The sequence below is a fragment of the Phyllobates terribilis genome, unplaced genomic scaffold (genome assembly GCF_046119375.1).
Source record: "Phyllobates terribilis strain yellow unplaced genomic scaffold, ASM4611937v1 Scaffold_5__5_contigs__length_657084704, whole genome shotgun sequence".
In the NCBI taxonomy this organism is placed as follows: Eukaryota; Metazoa; Chordata; class Amphibia; order Anura; family Dendrobatidae; genus Phyllobates; species Phyllobates terribilis.
Window position 1 is genome coordinate 422,186,240 of NW_027362765.1, and position 23,187 is coordinate 422,209,426.

At 42.5% G+C, this 23,187-nt stretch overlaps 1 protein-coding gene across 1 annotated transcript in view; it reads right to left on the minus strand.

Moving 5' to 3' along the window:
* Positions 1 to 2,174: 2,174 nt before the first annotated feature.
* LOC141273417 (heparan sulfate glucosamine 3-O-sulfotransferase 1-like) overlaps positions 2,175 to 23,187 on the minus strand; it is a 235,435-nt gene continuing 214,422 nt past the window's right edge. The window contains exon 2 of the mRNA XM_073685209.1: positions 2,175 to 7,973. Coding sequence (XP_073541310.1) covers positions 6,914 to 7,858 — 945 coding nt within the window. The 5' untranslated portion in view covers positions 7,859 to 7,973 and the 3' untranslated portion in view covers positions 2,175 to 6,913. The remainder of the gene's footprint in view (positions 7,974 to 23,187) is intronic.

Sequence of the window (23,187 nt, forward strand, 5' to 3'; positions counted from 1 at the left end):
CTTTGAAAAGAAAAAAATACTTTGAGTCCAACCTCTCCTTTTAAAAAAAAGCAGCAATAATAAGTAAAAACACCCCATAAACATATGATTTGTATTGTTTCATATTTTATATCTGAACTACTGGTAAGATCTTGACATAGTATTTTATGCTGTAAAAAATGACTTTAAAGAGGACCTTTCACAAAATAAAAAATGGCCAGTTTTTGCTCTCATTTTACTCCCATTGCTTCCCTGAGTATTCCCTTTTTTGTTTCTTTATAATCCGCCATACGGTTCTAGAGATATGTGTTTTTTTAGTTAGTGCTAATTTACATGGTCTTTATTAAGGGGGCGTGGCTCACAGGGTTCTTCGAGGGCATGTCTGCGTTGTTACTCTGAGCACCTCCCCCTTGTTAAGACCATAAAAATTAGCACGGAGTAAAAAAGTCCATATCTCTGGAACCGTATGGCGGATTTTAATAAGACAAAAAATAAAACACTCAGGGGAACAGTGAAAGTGAAATAGGAGCAAAAACTGGCTGTTTGGTGATAGGTCCTTTTTAAGCCAAAGTCAGGATTTGTTTCCAGAAAATAAAAGTGTAAAAGGAAGGACCATCTGATTCCTAGTATAGAGGTACGAAATAAAAACAGGAACACAGACAAATAACGATTGGCCTACCCCGACAAAACAGCAGTATGAAGTGAGACATCTATACGTAATGGGAAAAGAGGTTTATCATCTGGAGGAGGCTGATGGCAAAGTTTGGATAAGCATGTTTTACTTGTATGTGATCAAAGTACACTATCTGATCAAACTGGGCCTCTTTTTTTTCTGCCAAAGATAGACTGATCACAGGGCGTCATGTTTACTGGGCTCCCTAGCAATCAGCTGCAATAAGTAAAAGAATCTGAAACAAAATGTTCTAATTTCAGACAGTGCCTCCACAGGACATGTTAAGTATTACATGATGGAGAGTCCTCCAGGCCAGCTCACAGATGATCCTGAACAGAATACCTTCTCTTCTAACTCACAAACAATTGAACCCCTTTACCGGAAGCGCATGGAGCAGTAGTCGCCGGCTGTTTTATCGCCTTGAAGGAAATCCAGGAAGCAGAAAACCAGAACACTTCCTCATAAAACATTTAACGTTTTGTCTCCTGTTTATTATTGCACTAGTTAATATTTTGGAAGAATTATAGATTTCAATTAGACCCATTAGCCTCATTGATTAATTATTAAAATGAAGACAATCACTTTATAAATATATATGTATGTATGTAACGACAAGCCCATGTTTTATTAATACACACACCCCCCACACTATCTGTTCTTTTTATGGATTTATTTTCCTGGCACGAAAATATTGAGTAAGGAGCATGTAGAGAAGAGAGACATGAAAGGAGATATATTTTACCAGTGATTCTGAAGCAGAGTTTTAGCTTTGTTAGAAAAACGCTTGAAATGAACAGATTTCCCTCCAAGCTGCATTGTAGACTGTGGATTGCTGTAATTATCTGTGTCAGTTTTCTATTAAAGCCATTACTCACATCGCTGTATGAAAACCAAACAGGGGAGTACAAATAAGACGCAGCAGACGACAGGAGCAGCAGAACATCCGTATTGACGCAAGAAGGACAAACACAGACTTTTTTTTTTTTTTTTTTTAAGAAATGTTCTTTTGTATTCAATTAAAGAAGAAACCATCGCCATGACTTATTTCATTATTGCATAAGGACATTGTGGATTATAATTACACTGGCTACAAACATGGTCATTTCAAGTCAATAATCAATAGTATTATTTTCTTTAACGGTTCCATTTACAGAAGAAAGCAGTGACTGAAGAAGGTGCGTAAACCACACAGTGGGCCGCTTACGTGTAATAATGGGGGAAAAGAAAACCGTGCTTTATTCAGTCACCATTGTGCAATGGCTTTTATGCCGTTTTCCAGAGATGAAGGCATAGAACAAGTAAAAGAATAGCGGCGCGCGTCAGGGTGGAGGCAGAGACGCAGGAGGGTGCATGGAAGGAATAGACTGGGGAAAAAAAAAAAAAATAGCAACTTCACACAACCTCGATTTCATATTTTAATTTAAAGCTTGAGAAGACTAATTTACAGCAGAAATGAGGTTATGTAAATTCTGATGTGCAAAAGTACAAAGTGTGCGTTAACCCTACAGCCACCAATATTGGATTTATAAATTATTTTTTTATTTTTAATTACATTTTACAGTACAAGCTGCATAAATGATTAAACAGGTCTCTCAGACCTGATGAGTCTGGTGTAGTTATTTTGAACATTCATGGACGATTAAATGTGCAATCCTCCATTTAAAATCAGTACAATATTTTGCGGGTTAAAGGATGCACTGGACCATAAGATGCACCCCAAATTTTGGGGAGGAAAATAGGAAAAAAATGTTTTTAAATAAAATGATGTGTCTTATAGTCCAATTTTACCGGGTGGGGGGCGGCTGGCTGTGGTAAGGCGGGGTCACAGGAGGCAGCATCGCTGCTGCAGGAGGCCGGCGGCAGGAGTGGGGCAGTGCAGCGGGCCCTAGGCTGGGAGGAGAGGGTTTCCTGGTGGTGCGAGGCTGCAGGCTCTAGCCTTTTATAAGAAGTCGTCAGTGAGCGGAATCCCCTTTCCATTGACTTCCCTGTGGTGGGCTTCGGGAAAATGGCCACCAGAGGCAGCGCATGTGCAGATTGGGATCTGAGGAGACCGTGCTGCAGTGACCCTGCCTCCACTGCAACTGACCCCCTAGTAAGCTACCTTTGGATTATAAGATGCACCCCCATTTTCCTCCCAAATTTTTTGGGAAAAAAGTGCATCTTATAATCCGAAAAATACTGTGTTTTATGAATCCAGCTAAGACATTTACTATTGCGAGTGGAAACATTCACAAAAGACAACACAGCCATTCTGACATGAGTTTTCAATGTAAGCATGCCAGCCTCCTCAGTTCTCAACGATCTATTTAATAATGTATGCAGTTTGTTCTGTGAAATCTAGTACCAGATATATTTTAATTTTACGTTTTCAGGGCAAAAACATTGAGGAGGCAGCTTCATCGTATATATTTGAGCAGAGTGTTTTGTCCTGGGAACAGTCACAATTTTTCAAACATGATGTTTCCTACTGGTTATTGAAGATAAATCTGTCACCATAATAATGGTATACATAAAAAAAATCTGCTGAAAATGGCAATATGGCAAAAGAGATATGTTTAATAAAAAGGAATTTACAACCATACTGACATGGGTTTTTCACAGTAATTACACCAACTTAATCCGGTCTGAGAGAACTATGTACTGATGTACTTTATGTCATTTGTATTGTGAAATGTTAAACAGATCCACTTTAAAAGTATGATCCTAACACTTTAGGCTAGGGCTACACCATAGTGAACTAAATGTGTGAATTGACTACTACTATATCTATTGTAGGATTGCAATTAATATATTAACCAATCAATTGCTGCATGCAAACTATCAATGGCAGCAAAGTTGTGTGCAATTTGCAAACTGTGTCCAAAATGCTACCAGGTTTGGATTTTTGCCAACAATCACATTGTGATGACGTTTGTCCCGAGCAGGAGTGAAGTCACATTGCCAATCATTTGATATAATGCCTCATTGCAATTCTCATATCGCATGACCAAACTCACAATGTAGCCCTGGCCCTATAGTGGCCGTCCACCATCACCAAGTATTTTCCATGCAGCGCCCTTACAGGAAAAATTAAGAATTACTCATTGCTCATTTAGAGGGAATCTGTCACCAGGGTTATGCTATGTAATCTGAGAACAGCATGATATAGGGGCAGAGACCCCAATTCCAGCCATGTATTACTTACTGGGTTGTTTGCTACAGTTTTAATAAGATCCCTGTTTTTTCTGCTGCAGATCTACCAGTCCTCTGAATGCTGAGCTCTGTATAACCCCGCCCACACCAGAAACCTGCCAATCAGTGGTGGGGGCGGGGTTATAAAGAGCTCATGAATATGGAGGACTACATGGCAGCAGGTTTACTAGTCCTCTAGTGATAAAATCAGTGTTTTAACAGCGAGTGATTATCAAAATTACAGCACGCAGCCCAGTAAGTGACACATTGCTGGAATCAGGGTCTCTGTCTTTACATTATGCTACTCTCTGATTAGGCAGAAAAAGCTGGTGACAGGTTCCCTTGATATCACTATGGAATGAATGGACAAGATAGGTTCCTCAAGAGCAAAAAGACATGCTCTGCTGCGGAAAATATATAAAGGTCCTGAAAGGTGGACATGGACATCCATCTATTTGGGTAGAAATTTCTGAAATTAAAAATAAGTGCCATATATCTGCAAAAGAGAGGGGTTTTTTTTGCAGTCAGCAGATTTCTGCAAGTTCTGTTGATATGAATAAAACTATTGGGTATGGTGATATTTCAGAAAGATTTTCTGGCCATAGGATGTGTCCATAATTACACCTCAGTTAAACGGCTTCACAAACCGGTAGATACGAGTGACAAAGAAGCAGCCAAGTTTTGCTATGGCCAGATACAAACGAGCTTATTTCATGGTCCATATACAGACAGTAATGCCTGGACTGACAGCTTATCTCGCTACCAAAACTATGAGGCTGTAAGGTCAGGTCCCATGGTCAGTCCGGGAATTGCAATCCGAACATGGGGCATAAAAAATATTCATGTGAACCCTGCCTGATCCAATAAAAACCTCTTCAGATTATATTCAAAAGTTCCGGTAGTCACCTGAGAATGAAATTCCAGCCATGTTGCCAAATAGCTTATTAATCAGAGCCACGATATAGCTGGTAATCCTACAGATTGTCCCACAAAGCCATTTACATAATCATACACTATTACCGGTAAATTCATGCCACGAATTTAAAAGTTTTTAAAAACCTGCCCACCACATGTAGATATTGTTTCATCCATATGAGGCCCCTGGAAGGTGTTAACTCAGCACAAGACCATGGCCCTACTATCAGTATTTGGTCAGTATTCGGTCAGTATTTTTTCTCAGGAGTAAGATCCAAAACCAGATGAGGAACAATCAGAGAAAAGGTATAATAGAAACAAGTCACCAATTCTGCATTTATCACCCACTCCTGGTTTTGGCTCCCACTCCTGAGAAAAAATACTGACCGAATACGGACCAAAAACTGATAGTGGGGCCGTGGCCTTAAAGTGCACAATACTTTCAAGCATATCAGAATATGTTGTCCCGTGTGTATACATGAGGTATAACACTTTCTAGCCATTATATGACTTAGAGCCTGCAGAGGAGAAAACTGGTGAACATGCAAGATACATCTCTTAATTTTCAGTTGATTGAGTTGGTGAGAGGACACTAGCTAATATGATCTCTTCCATATATATAATAGCACACAGACTGCATTGTCTACTCGTAATTCATGTTTTAGCTTACAGAGAGAAGCTGCAGTAGCATGGAGGAAAATATACAACAGCACTGAGATGTGTGGATGTGAATCCAGCTCTGAAGTTAGGTAAACGGCTTGCTAGGATGCTCTGCACAATATCTCTGTGTTCCTCTCTTCCCTTTCCACTTAAAAGAATATATATATATATATATATATATATATATATATATATATATATATATATATATATATATATATATATATATATATAGAATTATAGGCTGTGTAACAACACCACAGTGAGCTGGTAGTCTGCCTTATCTGAGCCAGATGGAGCTGTGCTGGTTTTTCAGAGTGTATGACAAGTTCAGTTCAGAAGGCAGGGAGAAGTGTCTCATAAGTGGGGAAAAAAGCTAATTTTTCTGATAAAGATGTATTACAAAACTACTTCTTTTCACCTGTACTATTGATTTACGTAACGTTTTCTTAAAGTACAATTCCCCTTTAAAAGGAATCTGTCATGTCCCCAAATGGAATTAACTTGCAGATAGAGCTCAACTATTAAGAGGTAATTAACTTTATTTTCCTGCTGGCCTTCGACTTTCAGTCATAGAGGCGTTCCGACGCGACTTTAGTCACTGCTCAGTACCTAGTGAGCGGCGGCGGCTGTAATCACACCCTGGCGCTGAATGTCAGCCATCACTACAGTGCATCAGTGCTGAGCCGGCTGTCAGTCAGTGCCGGGACGTGCTTACAGCTGCCACTCACTATGTACTGAGCAGTGACTGCAGTTGCTCCGACACTGCCTCTATGACTGAAATCAGGAAGCTGACAGGAGGAATAAAGTTCATTTCCTCCTGGTAGGTGGGCTTTCAGTGCGGAGGCCGCATGGCTTTAGAACACTGTTAGCTTGAAAATTAACCCCATATCTGCAAATTACTAGCATTTGGGGACATGGTCTGTATGATTAACTTGTGCTACAAAATTAACAGATATCATTCCAAACTACTAACCAAAGTGCTTCACATTCCATTACTATACCATAAAACCTGTATCAAGAGATTTTTTTTTATAAAAAAATAAAACAAAACCGAAGATTTTAAAGACAATCATATAGTTAATATACAAAATTAGTTACTTTACCATTTAAACACATTATAGGAAACATTTTTTTTATTACCATAGCAAAGGTTAGTTATTTATCAAAGTTTGTTTTTTTTTGCAAACAATTTCTACTACACAAGGCCTATATATTTATCTATACACACATATAGAAAACAAAAAAGATTGGCCAAAAAAAAAAAAAGAATAATGCATTCATAGATCTGTATGTACAACCCAAAGAAATCCATTCGGTTTCTGTATTATGTAAACAAAATTATATCCAATGTATCTTTCGCATTTAGTGCCTTATTGATCGCAAAGAATGTGGGATAACGCTTTAGATCCCATTTAGTTTTTCATTGAATTTTTTCGAAAAACTTGTTGATGGTGTAGTTTTTCACAGTTTAGCATTTTCTCAAGTTTCTTAAAGTCCTGACGTAATACTTTGTTAGTGCCAGTCGAAAGACTGATTGACCATTTGGTAGAACCGGTCATTGTGTTCTCTGAAGTAAGAGTAAAGCTGCTCCAGGATGGTGGCATTTACTACCGGATGGGGACGCCCTTTGGACTCATGTAAACACCTCTCTCTCCCATCACTTCGAATGCAGTAGAAACCCTTGGTTTGGTTAAAGTAAAAATTTGAAGATACGATTCGAGGAGGGAGGTTGAGAAACCTTTCTACCTTCTGCAGTTCGGTCAGAGGTGTTTTTATTAAAGTGTTACCATCCACTATATGAATCTGATTCAAATTAAAGTATTTCAGCCATCTCTCCATATGCACATCATACAAGCTCCTTTGGATTGCCTTATATTTGGTATTAAGGGCACCATTTTTAATCACTATGCCCTCAAAGGGTTGTACCGGCTTGTGATTTTCGAGTCTGTTGTAGTATACTTGGGTATAATCCGATATGACCCTCTCTGTTGGATCTCTTAGAATGAGAAGCAATTTAATTGAGCTGTTCATGCTATGAATCCTTTCCGGTGCCTGCAGAGATGTGAAATAGCCTGGTGTTTTCTCAATAGTAATTTGATTTTCAAATGAGTATGGCATAAGACTCTGGTACCACTCAATCCCTTTGATGTAATTCTCATCCCAGTCAAAGAAATGTACTTCAGTTGCAGCTACTGCAATGTTGGGGTGAATGTCTAACATCTCCAGCAAAGCTCGGGTCCCCCCTTTCCGTACTCCGATGATAATAGTCTGCGGTGTTCGTCGAGTTGTACCTGGAGGCTGAGTAGAGAAGGAGTATGGTTCACTTGTGGTATTGATTCCCTCCACATCCATCTGAAGAGCTTCTAAAACACAATTATTTGTAGGAGGTGGGTAGTCGAAGGGAGCGGCCTGACACTGGGTCAGCAGGAGGAAAACGGAGACCAAATGTACGGCCATGTAGATGGAGGAGATGTCACTTCCAGTAGATGCAAAGTTTGACCGGTGAGTTCATCCACTCTACAGAATTGGGAAAAGCAAGTCGATGAAAACTGCAAAAATCGTCTTGATGCATCTGTGGAAATATAAAAAAAATATGTAAAATATTAACAGATGAAATTGTAAAACTTTTATATCATTCATACTTATTTTCAGAGTTTTTTTTTTTATTTTAAATGGGCACAAAATGACTATTCAAACCAAGTACTCGGTGCACCCTTGGTGTGGCCAAACATTTAGGTGCACCTTCTCACCTACTTGGTTTATATTGGTCTTCGCCCTTGTCTGGCTCTATAAAGACAGAGTTGTCAATAAAAGAAAAGGAAGGGTGGAGATAAAAGGAAAAACAAGTGAGTGGGAAGGAGCACATAAATGTTTGGTGACTCAAAGGGAGCACCGAGCACCTGTGCTTGGTTTCAACAGTCATTCTGTGCTCACAGACTCCCTTTAAAGGGAATCTGATACCAGGTTTGGGCTACCTCATCATAATGTAGGAACAAAGACTCTGATTTCAGCGATGTGCCACTTAGTTTACTGGGTGCAGCCAGGCTCAGACTGGCACACAGAGGAACAGGAGAATCCCCGGGTAGGCCACCCCTGTGAAGAAGTGCTAATAAGCGGTGCTATAACACTTGATTTTACTAATTCGCATAAATGGTATATAATCTTTCATTAAACAAGCCAGCTAAATTTAAATTTAATACAAGCAAAAGTAAATTAGTGCACTAAGATCAGGTTATTTTAGCATGCAGCTGAACAATGGGCCCCAAGAATCAATGTTACTGGTGGGCCTTTGTCAACCCAGTTCAACACTGGGTGCAACAGTTGTGACATAATCAAAGTTTTGAGATGTAGCAGAGCTCTGAAAGCTAACCCCGCACATACCCCATAAGCTGCTTTCATTGCATATTGACAGTGACCTGCTAATCAGTGCTGGGGGTCTGGTTGGACCAGAATGCACATGTCACCTAGTCCGACAATGATAATCTTCTGCTGAGAAAACACTCAAGTAAGTAAGTAAATAACAGCACACAGCTTCATAAAGTGACACATCTCTGAAATCAATGTCTCAGCCCCTGGATGATGCTGTCCTCAGATTACATTGCAAAAACCTGCTGACGCATTCCCTTTAAGGAATTGTCAACCTCTTGAGATCTACTTCTATGAAGACGATATAAAACTCTTAATCAGAAAAATAAAGCTATAACCACTACAAATTCATCAGCACAGAATTTTTGGGGAATATTCATACAATTTACAGTATATTTAATGTAATAACTGTATTGAAAGAAAGAGATGAAGAGATATCCACTGTGTATAATCTGGTATTAGAACAGTCAACAATGAACTGATCACAGGCTGTCCTACTGCTGAGACAGGGATAGGCTAGTGGGGAACCATGCATTTTTTGGGGGATTGTAGCCAATCTCTGCTCCAGCTTGTACATGAGGGTCGTGAAAAGAAAACTGCCCTCTATTAGCTTTGAACACCCCAACGGTGTATCTAAAGAGTGATTTTCTAAACTGAGCAATCCCTTTAAAAGCGGTTTCCCACCCAAACATTTTAGTAAATTGCATAAATTACTAATTTAAAGTATAACCACAGTTTTAATTTTTATTTAATAAATGTAGAGCACACATGAAAATTCTCAGTTCTGGGGTAAAATCTGTCTTCAGTGAAGACAGATTGTTACATTTCTGAGATAATAGCTGACAGCTTCTACTGATGAGCTTCTATGTAGAGGAGATAGAGACAGAGCTTCTCCCTCCTCTTCCATTTACATAGAATCTTATAAGCACCAATTGTCATCTCCTTTCTCAGCAATGTAACAATCTGTGTTCACCGAATACAGATTTTACCTGTAAATTGAGAATTTTGAAAACTAATGATCAGTCCTGGAAGAGAAAGAAGCAGATTTCTTTTATAAGATACAGTTGAAACCAGAAGTTTACATGCACTATATAAAAAGACACATATGCATGTTTTTCTCAATATCTGACATGAAATCAGAATAAACCTTTCCTGTTTTAGGTCAATTAGGATTACCATAATTTGTAATATTTGCCAAATGCCAGAATAATGAGAGAGAGAGAGAATGTTTAATGGCATTTTTATTACTTGCTGCAAAGTCAAAAGTTTACATACATTTCATTAGTATTTGGTACCATTGCCCTTAAACTGAATGACTTGGGTCAAACGTTTGGGTTATCCTTCCACAAGCTTCTCACAATAGTTGGTTGGAATTTGGACCCATTCCTCTTGACAAAACTGGTGTAACTGATCCAGGTTTGTAGGTCACCTTGCTCGCACCTGTCTTTTCAGCTTTGCCCATAAATTTTCAATAGGATTGAGATCAGGGCTTTGTGATGGCCACTCCAAAACATTGACTTTGTTATCCTTAAGCCACTTTGTTACCATTTTGGCAGTATGCTTCGGGTCATTGTCCATTTGGAAGACCCATTTCCGCCCAAACTTTAACTTCCTGGCTGATATCTTGAGATGTTGCTTCAGTATTGCCCCATAATCTTCTTTTCTCATGTTGCCATCAATTTTGTGAAGTGCACCAGGCCCTCCTGGAGCAAAACAACCCCACAACATGACGTTGCCACCCCCGTGTTTCACAGTTGGGATGGTGTTCTCAGTTTTCCAAGCTTCTCCCTTTTTCCTCCAAATGTGACGATGGCCATTATGCCCAAAAAGTTAAAATTTAGTTTCATCAGACCACAGGACATGTCTCCAAAAACTAATGTCTTTGTTCCTGTGTGCATTTGCAAAATATTAATCTGGCTTTTTTATGTTTTTTTTGGAGTAATGGCTTCTTCCTGGCAGAGCGGCCTTTCAGCCCATGTTGATACAGTACTTGTTTCACTGTGGATATTGACACAATCTTACTAGCTTCTGCCATCATCTTCACAAGGTCTTTTGCTTTTGTCCTTGGGTTGATATGCACATGTCGGACCAAAGCACGTTCATCTCTGGACACAGAACCGGTCTCCTTCCTGAGCGGTATGATGGCTGGACATTCCCATCGTGTTTGCACTTGAGTATAATTGTTTGTAAAGATGAACAAGGCAACTTCAGGTATCTTGAAAATGTACATAAGGATGAGCCAGACTTGAGCAAGTCCACAATTCTCTTCCTGATGTCTTTGCTGATTTCTTTAGACTTTCCCATGATGATACAGAAAGAACAGTGGGTTTCAGGTGTGCATTAAATATATCCACAGGTGTGTCTCTAACTCAGGTGTTGCTAAAAAACCTATTAGAAGCCTTCAAACACATGACATCATCATATGGGCAGTCCAGAATTGTTTAAAGGCCTAGTGTATGTAAACTTTTGACTTTGCGGTAAATAATAAATATGCCTTAAAACATTCTCTCTCTCTCATTATTCTGGCATTTGGCAAATATTAAAAATGATGGTAATCCTAATTGACTTAAAACGGGAAAGGTTTATTCTGATTTCATAAAAAAATGCAAATTGTCTCTTCAGAGAGGAAGAGGACTAGAACTCCTACAGGGAAAAACACAAGGACACAGTAAAACAAACGTATAAAAATACTTTGTTGTAAAAAAGTAACAGTAAACTGCAAGTGCTAGTAAAAAGGTGACAAAAAACAGGGTATTTAGTTGACACGTTTTTTGCAAAAAATGTATACTAGGCCGCTCTACCAACGTCAAGGTAACCCAGATCAGAGCAGTCCCTATCTGATGCATTTAAAAACTGATCATGTGTATGGTACCTATATGAGCAGATCTAACAGGTAATGTCCATGTGGACACGCTGCAGAGGACAGCATTTTATGTGCATGGCCCACAAGGGAGGGGTGGAGACCTCCCTAATCTTGCAAAAGCAAGAAACAAATTAAATTGCATACAAAAACATGGGCCATGCACACGGTGAACAAGTCTGTAGGACAGTGTTCACACCACCAAAAGACTGAAACACACAAGGACACAGTAAAACAAACATATAAAAGTGCTCTGTTGTAAAAAAGTAACATTAAACAGCAAGTGCTAGTAAAAAGGTGATAAAAAAACAGGGTATTTAGTTGATACGTTTTTTTTTAAAAATGTATACTAAGCCGCTTAATATACATTTTTTGCAGTGACTATTCCGGCGCAGCATCTCACACTGGGTGAGTGCGCATGGCAGGGATGCCAAGCGCGCCCTGCCATGCGCGGCTCACACAGTGAGAGTGTCGGCAGCAGAGCGGGACAGCGCTGGAGGAGAGAGGAGGTGAGTATGATTGTTTATTTTTTTTTGTGGGCAGCGTGATGGGGGCTCAGAGGGTGCCATGCATACCAGGATGAGGGCTCAAGGGGTGCCATGCATACCAGGATGGGGGCTCAAGGAGTGCCATGCATACCAGGATGGAGGCTCAAGGGGTGCCATACATACCAGGATGGGGGATAAAGAGGTGCCATGCATACCAGGATGGGGGATCAAGGGGTGCCATGAATACCAGAATGGGGATCAAGAAGTGCCATGAATACCAGGATAGGGGATCAAGGGGTGCCATGCATACCAGGATAGGGGATCAATGGGTGCCATGTATACCAGGATGGGGATCAGGGTGTGCCATGAATACCAGGATGGAGGATCAAGGGGTGCCATGAATTCCAGGATGGGGGATCAATGGGTGCCATGAATGCTCGGATGGGGGATCAAGGGGTGCCATGCATACCAGGATGGGGGATCAAGGGGTGCCATGCATACCAGGATGTTGGACCAAGGGGTGCCATGCATACCAGGATGGGGGATCAGGAGGTGCTATGCATACCAGGAAGAGGGATCAAGGCGTGCCATGCATACCAGGAAGGGGGATCAAGGAGTGCCATGTATACCAGGATGGGGGACCAAGGGGTGCCATAAATACCAGGATGGGGGATCAAGGGGTGCCATGCATATCAGGATAGGGGATCAAGGGGTGCCATGAATACTCAGATGGGGATCGGGGGGGTGCCATTAATACCAGGATGGGGGCTCAAGGGGTGCCATGAATACCAGGATGGGGTATCAAGGGGTGCCATGAATACCAGGATGGGGGATCAAGGGTTGCCATGCATACCAGGATGGGGGATCAAGGGGTGCCATGAATACTAGAGTGGGGATCAGGGGGTGCTATGCATACCTTGAAGGGTGATCAAGGGGTGCCATGCATAAGAGGAAGGGGGATCAAGGAGTGCCATGCATACCAGGATGGGGGACCAAGGGGTACCATGCATACCAGGATGGGGATGAGGGCCAGGTATACCAGGAAGGAGGGGCCATACATACCAGGATGGAGGATATTAACATAATTGGGGGACATTACCCCAATACTAGTGTCAGCAGCAGAACCCCTCCCCCATAATAGGGCATCATGACCACATTTTTTGCTTAATTTTTTTTTCCCATTTTCCTCCTCTAAAACCTATGTGCGTCTTATGGTCCGGTCCGTCTTATAGTCCGAAAAATACGGTATATCTGAAGATTAGGCCTCCGGTAAAATGAGAATTTACTAACTAAACCAGAATAATTTTTTTTCTTTCTGCTGGAAAACCCATACAAGTCCACCAAAATACCTTCTGAGGGCTCCTCACTATACCCAAAGATATATATATATATATATATATATATATATATATATATATATATATAGATATATATATATATATATATATATATATATATATATTTTTTTTTTTTTTCATGGCATATACAACAAAGATAAATTAGCAAAACTAGTGAAAGAGTAAATGTGTAGATGTTTGCAAAACTAAATGAAAACAATATATTGTCTTTTGCAGATAATAAGGCCATAAGACACACTTCAAATTTTGGGAAGGAAAATAGGAAAACATTTTTTTTTATAAAATGGTGGTACGCCTTATCACCCGCTTTTATCGGGGGGAAGGCAGCGGCAGTGGAACAGGGTCACAGGAGGCAGGGTCGCTGCTGCAGGAAGCTGGCGGTGGCAGAAGTGGGCTCCCGAGATCTCGATCTGCACATGCGCCACCTCCAGTAGCCATTTTCCCGAAGTTACCTCAGTGAAAATGATGGAAAGTGCTTGGACTTCGCCGACATTCTCTGAAAGACTGGCATCTGCCGCAGCCTCACACTGCCCAACACCCCCTCCTCCCAGCTCACAATATCGCCCCACTCCAGCTGCTAGCTTCCTGCAGCAGAGACCCTGCTTCCTGTGACCCCACTCCACTGCAGCCGCCCACCCCGATAAGCTACATTCAGATTATAAGACGCACCCCCATTTTCCTCCAAATTTGGGGGAAAATACGTCTTATAATCTGAAAAATATGGTAAGTTTTTTTTTAACCATGCATTAAATGTCAAAAATATTAGTAGAATGTATAATATGAACTGTAATCTGAAACACAAATATGCTAAACTAAAAATATATACAAGTTTTATTGTAAGAGTAGCAATATACTTGGATGTATATAGTTAAACCTGTATAGATATAGGTAAACCTAAATACAGGTATAATACTTGGGATGATGTCAAAGAACAGTGATTAGCACTGTATCTTTGTAGTGCTGGGGTCCTGGGTTCAAATCCCACCAAGGACAACATCTGCAAGGAGTTTGTACGTTCTCCCCGTGTTTGTGTGAGTTTCCTCCGGGTTCTCCGGTTTCCTCCCACACTCCAAAGACATACTGATAGGGAATGTAGATTGTGAGCCCTGATGGGGACAGAGATGATAATGTCTGTAAAGCGCTGTGGAATATGATCACAATTTATAAATAAGCATAATAAAAAAAAACATTGAGTCACACTAGCCCACCAAAAGAGTCCCTAGTAAGACTATGACCTCTACTGGGGCTATTTCCAGTCCCCCTCCAAAAACCAGAATATAAAACTATTTTTATAAATGTTTTTATTTATTATTATTAAAGTCACAATCAGACTTCCAGTTTTACATGAGCATATTATGGGGGCGTTTATGACCTTAAAGGTCCTATGAGTTGTTTTTTTTTTTTTAAAAACAACATTTACAAATACCCTATTGGGGAACTTGTTCAGCTAATAGGGAGACTAATATGAGAAAAGAACTATAGCTTAATTCGGGGTTTTGTGTTAAATGTATTTTTTTTAATTCATAATGTTATTATTTCTTCCATATTACAATCTGGAATAAAAATACAAAATAGAAATGTTGCAATTTTCACTCAGGTCACTGGGGCTGCTTTTTAGACTTCCAATTTCCTGTTTCAGGAGATTCCCATGTATGTTATCCTATCTTTTGTATTGAAATTTCTAATGAGTGGATGAAAAGGTCATTGTGAGGGAGGAGGAGCTTTGACATCACCTATTGTGATTGGTGGATATTGGGTAACACCTCTATATACAGCTGATTAACCTATCAATCTAATCCTGCCTCTGCTGATAAGGAGCCTGCTGAAAACTCTTCCTGAAAGGACAGAAAATATGAGTCTAAAAAAAGCCCCAGTTGCCTGTGTGAAAATTGCAAGATTATTAATTTTGTCTTCATATTTCTTTAATAAAGATCGTGATCTGAAGAAAAAAGAAATGGCTAAAATGTAAAAAAAAAAAAAAAAAAAATGTAACGCAAATCCCCAATTAAACAATAGATCATTTTCTGATGATAGCTTCCCCTTTATTTTAGGAACCATTCAGGACTCACACATTAGCCTGCATCTCTCAGTCTTAATGACCCAACATATCCATATAGTGCCTGGACAACCCACTGATTTTAATTAAAAATGTTTATTGCTTTATTTTTCCCTTATGATGGCGCTATTATTGACATGTTTTGTTTTAGTGAATATTTATACACATTGTATCGGTCTTCTCTTATTACTTCTATTAATGGATGAGTATATTGACACCTGGGTTTTACAAGTTCGGATTGTCTACCTATACACCAACAAGGGGAATGGTCACACCTAGTGATGAGCGAACATGCTCGCCACTGCTCAGTACTCGTCCGTGCATCACGGTGCTCGACAAGCTCGGTGCTCGGCGAGTATTTCCGGGTTGCTCGGGCGGGAACTCGGGTACCCGCCCTGCATATTTGGCACTCTTTAGAGAGCCAATGAACATGCAGGGATTGCCTTCCACGCACTGTAATGCTGTAGCCATGTTGGTTGTGGGCATTATAGTGATTGGCTGGCCGCACTGAGTCATCAGGTGTATATAAGACCTGGCGCCGCTATGCTCGTCACAGTCACTCCGGAATCAGGCAGAGTAGGGAGAGGTGCTGCTGAACTAGGGAGAGATTTGCTTGTTTATAGTTAGTAGGTATTCCACGACTAGTATGTATATACATCCATCTGAACTAACAGTCCTTCTGAGGACTAATCCAGCGGCATATAATCATTGCTAGGCAGGAGTTAGGCAGGCAGGCAGTGTATGGGGCAGAATGCAGTGCATATAGCGCAAGAGGGTCTTAATCCTGGTTATTTGCTTAAAAAGCAATCCAGAGTACACCATTTTTCTGCTCCATTTGCCTGTTAGCACTGCAGAATACAGACAGATCTGTTCCATATTTCAGCGATAAAACTCCAGAAATTTGAACTGAACGTGGAAAATTTTGGCCTCCTTTTTTATTCTGTTGCAGTGTGTCGGTCAAGCTATTCACACTAGGTCTCTGTGTAGAATAATATTAGTAAATTACAGGCCTGCTATTTAAAACCGTGGTTCTCTGTCAGACATATCACCTATAACCGTGTTCCAAAATCAGCCATTTCTTCTATTTTCATTTTGTTGCAGTGTGTCAGTCAAGCTATTCACACTAGGTCTCTGTGTAGAATAATATTAGTAAATTACAGGCCTGCTATTTAAAACCATGGTTCTCTGTCAGACGCATTATGTATAACTGCATTCCAAAATCAGCCATTTCTCGTGAATGTGGAAAATATTGTCCTCCATTTAAAATAGGCAAGGTGCATGGTAAGGGACGGGGAAGTGGACGTGATGGTGCATGTAGAGGCCGAGGACGTGGCCGTGGGCAAGCTGAAATTGTGCCGCAACAAACACCCACATCTTGTCGATCGACCTTCCTGTCCCAATTACTAGGGGACTGCAGTACAACACTATTGAACACAGAGCAGTGTAAAAAAGTTGTTAGTTGGATAGCAGATAATGCTTCCAGTCACGTCTCAGTAGCCGTGAGTCTGGACCGCATATTCCTCACCCTGATCCTCCTTCCTCCCACTATGCTGAGTGCCCAGAGACAACTGATCCAACACTTGAACACTCAGAAGAGCTGTTCACTATTCCATTTGTAGATTCGGGCCTCTCGCCCAGCCAGCTTCAAGCAAATCAAGAGGAGAATGCGTGTAGCAATGCCTAAATATTGGAGCAGCCATGGTCACACGAAGGAAACGGTGGGAAAGTGCAATTACTGTCGAAAGAGGTGGATGATGATGATGATGAGACATAATTGCCAGAAAGTCAGGAGGAGGACCAGGGTGCGGAAGTGGAAGATGAGGTGGTGGATGATATAGTAACTGACCCAACCTGGCAGGGGGACATACGGGGCGAGGACAGAAGCACACAGGGGAGGGAGGCATAGCACCACAATAGGCAGGAAAAAGTAGCGTGGTGGCCGCAGACACAAGGCAGGAAAGCGATTCTCGTAAAGCCAACATGATGGAAGTTGCCAGTACAACTGTCTTCCCGAGTTTGGTTGTTTTTTAAAGACTCTGCAGATAACCCCAAAAAGGCCATTTGCACCACCTGCCAGGCCAGCATCAGCAGGGGTAGCAAAACTAGCAGCCTGACCACCAACAACATGATCAGGCACATGGCAGCAAAGCAAACGACTAAGTGGGCCGAACCACAGGGTCCAGAAACAGTGTCTGCGAATGACACCACTGCTTCTTCCGCTGTTGTGCGTGCAAGCCAATACCCTGTCCATGGCACATGCGAAGAAGCCTCCCGCCCTGCACACTCTCAACTAGCACCAACAGCAAGCACGTCCACTTCCTTGTCCCAGCTGAGCATTCAGTTGTCCCTATCCCAGTTCTTGGAATGCAAGCGCAAAAACGCAGCCAGTGCCCCACAGGCCACACTTCTAAATTCACACATTTTGTGTCTGCTTGTGCTCGAAATGTTGCCTTTCAGGCTCATGGAGATGGAAGCTTTCTGCAACCTGATGGCAAGGGCCATCCCTCGGTACTCGGTCCCCAGCCAGCACTATTTCTCCCAGTGTGCCGTCCCCGCATTACACGAGCACGTGTCCCACAGTTTCCCAGTTACTGGGAAAGTCCACCTAACCACGGACACGTGGATGAGTGCTTGTGGGCAGGGATGGTACATCTCGCTGACGGCACACTGGGTTAATATAGTGGAAGCTGGGACCCAATCAGACCTTGGGCCAGAACACATCTTCCCGACATCGAGAATTGCGGGCCCTAGGTGATTCAGGGTTGCCCCCACATTCTACAGCTTCTGCACCTCCTCCTCCTCCTCTTCAGCCTCCATCTCTGAAATGACTACATCAGTGGCAAGCTGGAAGCACTGCAGCACAGCCTTGGCCAAGTGGCAACAGGCAGTGCTGAAGCTAATATGCTTAGGTGACAAACCACACAATGCTGAAGAGTTGTGTACAGCTCTGAAAGAGCAGGCAGATCTGTGGCTGACACCGCTGACTCTACAGCCAGGCATGGTCATGTGTGGCAATGGCCAGAACCTGGTGGCGGCTTTGAGGCGAGGCGAGCTCACGCACGTACCATGGCTGGCCCATGTGCTTAACCTCGTGGTTCAGCGTTTTCTCAAAATCTACCCGGATCTGCTTGTCAAAGTATGCCACCTGTGTGCCCATTTTAGAAAGTCAGCTACAGCTTCCGCCGCCCTTGCCGTGCTTCAGCAGCATTTGCAGCTTCCAGCTCACCAGCTGGTGTGCGATGTTTCCACACGTTGGAACTCTACATTGCAGAGGTTGGGAAGGATTTGTGAGCAGAAGAGGGCAGTTGTTGACTACCAGCATCAACAAGGCCGTCGGTATTCAGTTCAGACTCCACACATAAGACCTCAGGAGTGGACATGGATGTCAGACATCTGTACCATCCTCCAAAACTTTGAGGACTCTACCAAGATGGTGAGAAGCAATGACACCATAATTAGCGTCACCATCTCACTTCTCTGTCTACTGAAACGCTCTCTGCTCACAATTAAAGAGGATGCATTGCAGGCGGAGCCTGATGAGATTGAGCAAAGAACCATACAGGGTCATTGCACACAGCCCAGCCTCATCTCATCCCAATGTGGATTGGGTGACAATGAGGAAAAGGAGGATGATGAATATGTGCTTGTTTCTTGAGCTATAGACGGTACTACCTGCACAACTTTCATACCGTTTTTTCACCGTGGAAGGCCTGAGGGCAGGAAGGAGGAGGAGGAGGAGGAGGATGTGGAGAGCATGGTCAGTCGTCCTCTTGGTGAGGACAAGGAAGTCTTGCCTGTTAGCAGTCTGGCACACATGGCTGAGTTTATGTTGCGCTGCTTTTCCCGCGACCCTCGAGTTGTCCAAATATTGGGTGACAGTCATTAGCGGTTGGTTACACTTGTAGACCCACACTACAAGGAGAACTTTCTGTCTCTTATTCCCTTGCAGGACAGGCCTAATAAAATGGTGTAGTACAAGAAGGCCCTTGTTGCAGAATTATTAAAAAAATTCCCATCTGAAAACGCTGGCGGCAGAGGTCACAGTTCATTGGACAACCAAGGACTACAGGCGAGAGAGACACAAATGCAATCCAGCAGAGGCAAGGGAACACTGTCAAAGTTCTGAGACAGTTTTCTCAGACCCCAGCATCACACAGGCCCTAAGGCGCGGGGTACTCTACCATGGAGGGAAACGTTTCGGAAGATGGTGAGGGAGTACCTTTCCGACAGTACAAACGTTCTCCGTGATTCCTCTGTGCCTTATAATTATTGGGTTTCCAAGCTGGATACGTGGCATGAACTGTCTCTCTACACCTTGAAGGTCCTGAAAATGCTGACAGGCTGACTCTTATAAAAATGACCATGGGCTGGATTGGGCCAGACTTCTCAACAACTCCGAATGATAGCAGCATAACATAAACTCAAATACAGTGGTTTTTTTTGGGAGGTCTAACTATTCCCAGGCATCTCTGTCTTCACACCCAGGCATGGGTATACGCTTCCTGATTTTGTCTATTTGCTTTTGTCCTCCTCCTTCTCCTCATCCTAATCCTCCACATCCTCTTCCATATCACCACCGTATCACCATATCTACGTCTCTTGCAATGGACATTGAAGTTCCTCCACATTTTTGGGAGCAGTTGCATTCACTGCATAGGCAAACAGTATGGGAGACCCACTTTCTAATAATGGGAACATTGTTTTCAGGAGGCCCTCTGACCTCTACGTCTCTTGCAAGGGACACTGGAGTTCCTCCACATTTTTGGCAGCCATTGCATTCACTGCATAGGCAAATAGTATGGGAGACCCACTCCTTTTTAATGGGAACATGTCACACTCATTACTGTAGCCCAGCTTCATGTGTTTTTAAATTGTTAGTGGGGTTTTTCCTAAATTTTGGAAGTCGTTGGACTCATACCCTATAACTGTATAGCACACACCCTCCTTTCTAATGGGAAAATGTCATTACTGTGGCCCAGCTCTATGTGTATTTAAATTGTTAGTGGGGTTTTTCCCAAATTTTGGCTGCCCTTGCAGTCCCAGCATGGGTATTACAACCATAGGAGATAAACTCCTTTATAATGGGAACATTTTTTTTACTGAGACCCTCCTCTATGTCTCTTCAAAGGTGTATTGGGTTGCGTCCAAATTTTTGGCAGCCCTTGCAGTCACTGCATACACAATAACATTATAGGAGACCCACTCTTTAATAATGGGAACAACAAAGCATAGCCGACTGCTGGCCCTTTAAAAATAGTAAGGCTGTAAAAATAGTGTTTGTAACTTTCACAATTCCTCCTTCATAAATGAAACAGGATGTGTCTGATGATGTTTCACACACCACATGGCAAAATAAGGTTGTAAAATGTTACAATTTCCCAGTGAATGCATTTGTCACGGTTGAAAGCAACGCAAAAGTGCAAAACCACATCAAAAACGCTATGCGTGAACATAGCCCAAGGTGTGGAGGAGCATTTTTATTTTTGGTTATTTATTTTGCCTTATATACAAGTCATTACCCTGGAAAGGATGTTCCTTAACATATTTCCCAGGAAAATCCATTTTGTTTTTGTTTTTATATGTTTTATTGTGAGTCCGTAAAAGTGGCATAATACCTCTGACAACATTGTTGACAGCATTGACCTGGGAGTCAGAAATGCTTCCAGGGGTATTCCCCATGCTGTTCTCATGTCATTTGAGCACTGTTCCCATCGATTTGGGCAATTTTTAGGCCCTCTGCAGACTGCCGGAGTGGGGCTGCCGGAAAAATGCTCGAGTTTCCCACAGACTTACATTGTGCTCATTAATCGGACCGAGCACTTGAGCATTCCAATTTGCTTCGACCCAAGCAACAAGGAATAGAACAATGCACAATTCCAAGAATTTGTGTTGCAGAAATTTTTTAAAAGTGAATGTCCAGGTCTCTTTCAGATTCCCCTACAGAGTATACTTGGTTTTGTTACGCTCGCGCCCGGACTGACTGGCGTGAGCGTGATTAGTGATCCCACTGTACAACGAACCGAGGAGTGCCTGGAGAGGCGTAACTAAGTATCAACCCGATCCAACCAAGGTCGCACTCGGCTCAGTCGACCCCGTGAACCAGGAAGGAACCGATCAGAGGGAGCAGGTGCTACTCCAGGTCAGACCCCGGTCAAAGCTGTTGACCCACACCAGGGAATGCAGGAACAGGCAGGTTAAACTGGCATATTGACTGGTGGGTACTGGCAGGCACGGCTGGTATGCAGACAGGTGGATATTGACAGGCACGGCTGGTATGCAGATAGGTGGGCACTGGCAGGCATGGCTGGCATGCAGACAGGTGGGCTCAGGCAGGCATGGCTGACATGCCGACAGGCGGGTACTGGTAAGTAGGAACTTAGGCAGGATAGGGACCAGTACAGACTGGGATACAGGAACAGAGCCGCAAGTGCAGTAGACAAGCAGAATGGAGCAAAATCCGCAGATGTGGTGAACAAGCAAAGCAGAGCAAAACCGCAGATGCAGTGAACAAGCTAAGCAGAGCAAAACCGCAGATGCGGTGAACAAGCAAAGCAGAGCTAAACCACAGATGCGGTGAACAAGCAAAGCAGAGCAAAACCCGCAGATGCGGTGAACAAGCAAAGCAAAGCAAAACCGCAGATGCGGTGAACAAGCAAAGCAGATCAAAACTCGCAGATGCGGAGAACAAGCAAAGCAGAGCAAAACCGCAGATGCGTTGAGCAAGCAAAACTCGCAGATGCGGTAGACAGGACAGGGCTCTGTTCACATGGAACAGACAGGAAAACACATGAAGATAGCAGGAACACAGGAGTTAGATACAGAGGCAGGGAAACAGAATGAGCAGAACCAGATACACAAAAGGTACTTGCAATGAAGTAGCGGGTGGACATAAAACTCAAAAGCAGAAGTACAGAGACAATGAGTTGGAGTTAGGTGCAGGTTCAGATACTGCAGGAAAAAGGGAAGATACAGGCATAGAGACAAACAAGTAATGGACTAGGATACTGTTCAGACAGGGCCTGAACCAGGAACAAGATACCGGAATGAGCCTGGGAACTCAGCCCCCAGGGTGGCAGAAACTGACTAGAAGTCACAGGTACAGGTAGCGGCCCTGGGTACTCAGCCCCCAGGGTGGCAGAAACAGACTAGAGTCAGGACAGGACCTGGCAACTCAGTTGCAAAAGCCAAACTGAGTGAAAGTGGTGCTCAGGCACCTCATACTGGGTGGAGGGGGTTTAAGTATCCAGTGACTCACAGCAATAGGCTGGGGATGCATTAGGATTGTGCACACAGTAGCTATAAGAAAAAAGCAGAAAGCCGCGCCGACGCCCTAAGCAATCAGACAAGAGACATGGACACAGCAGATACTGAAACAAAAGGTGCAGCCTGGACTGACAGGTAAGATTGCGGTCTTGCATGGTAGGTGGTGGTGCACCATGCAAGCACGCCGCCAGGAATGTTACAGGTTTCAGGGGGTTTCAGTAGCAGGAACCCTATGATCAGGGTCAGGAGAATCTTCATAAACGATCAAATTATGCAAGAGGACAACTCCTTTAAGTGCTTTATTTTAATACAACCTAATAGTGTGATAAAAGCAAAAATCAATTTCAGCTCGTATCTAAAATGAGCGGCGTGGGAGCTTAGAGCTCGACATTAAA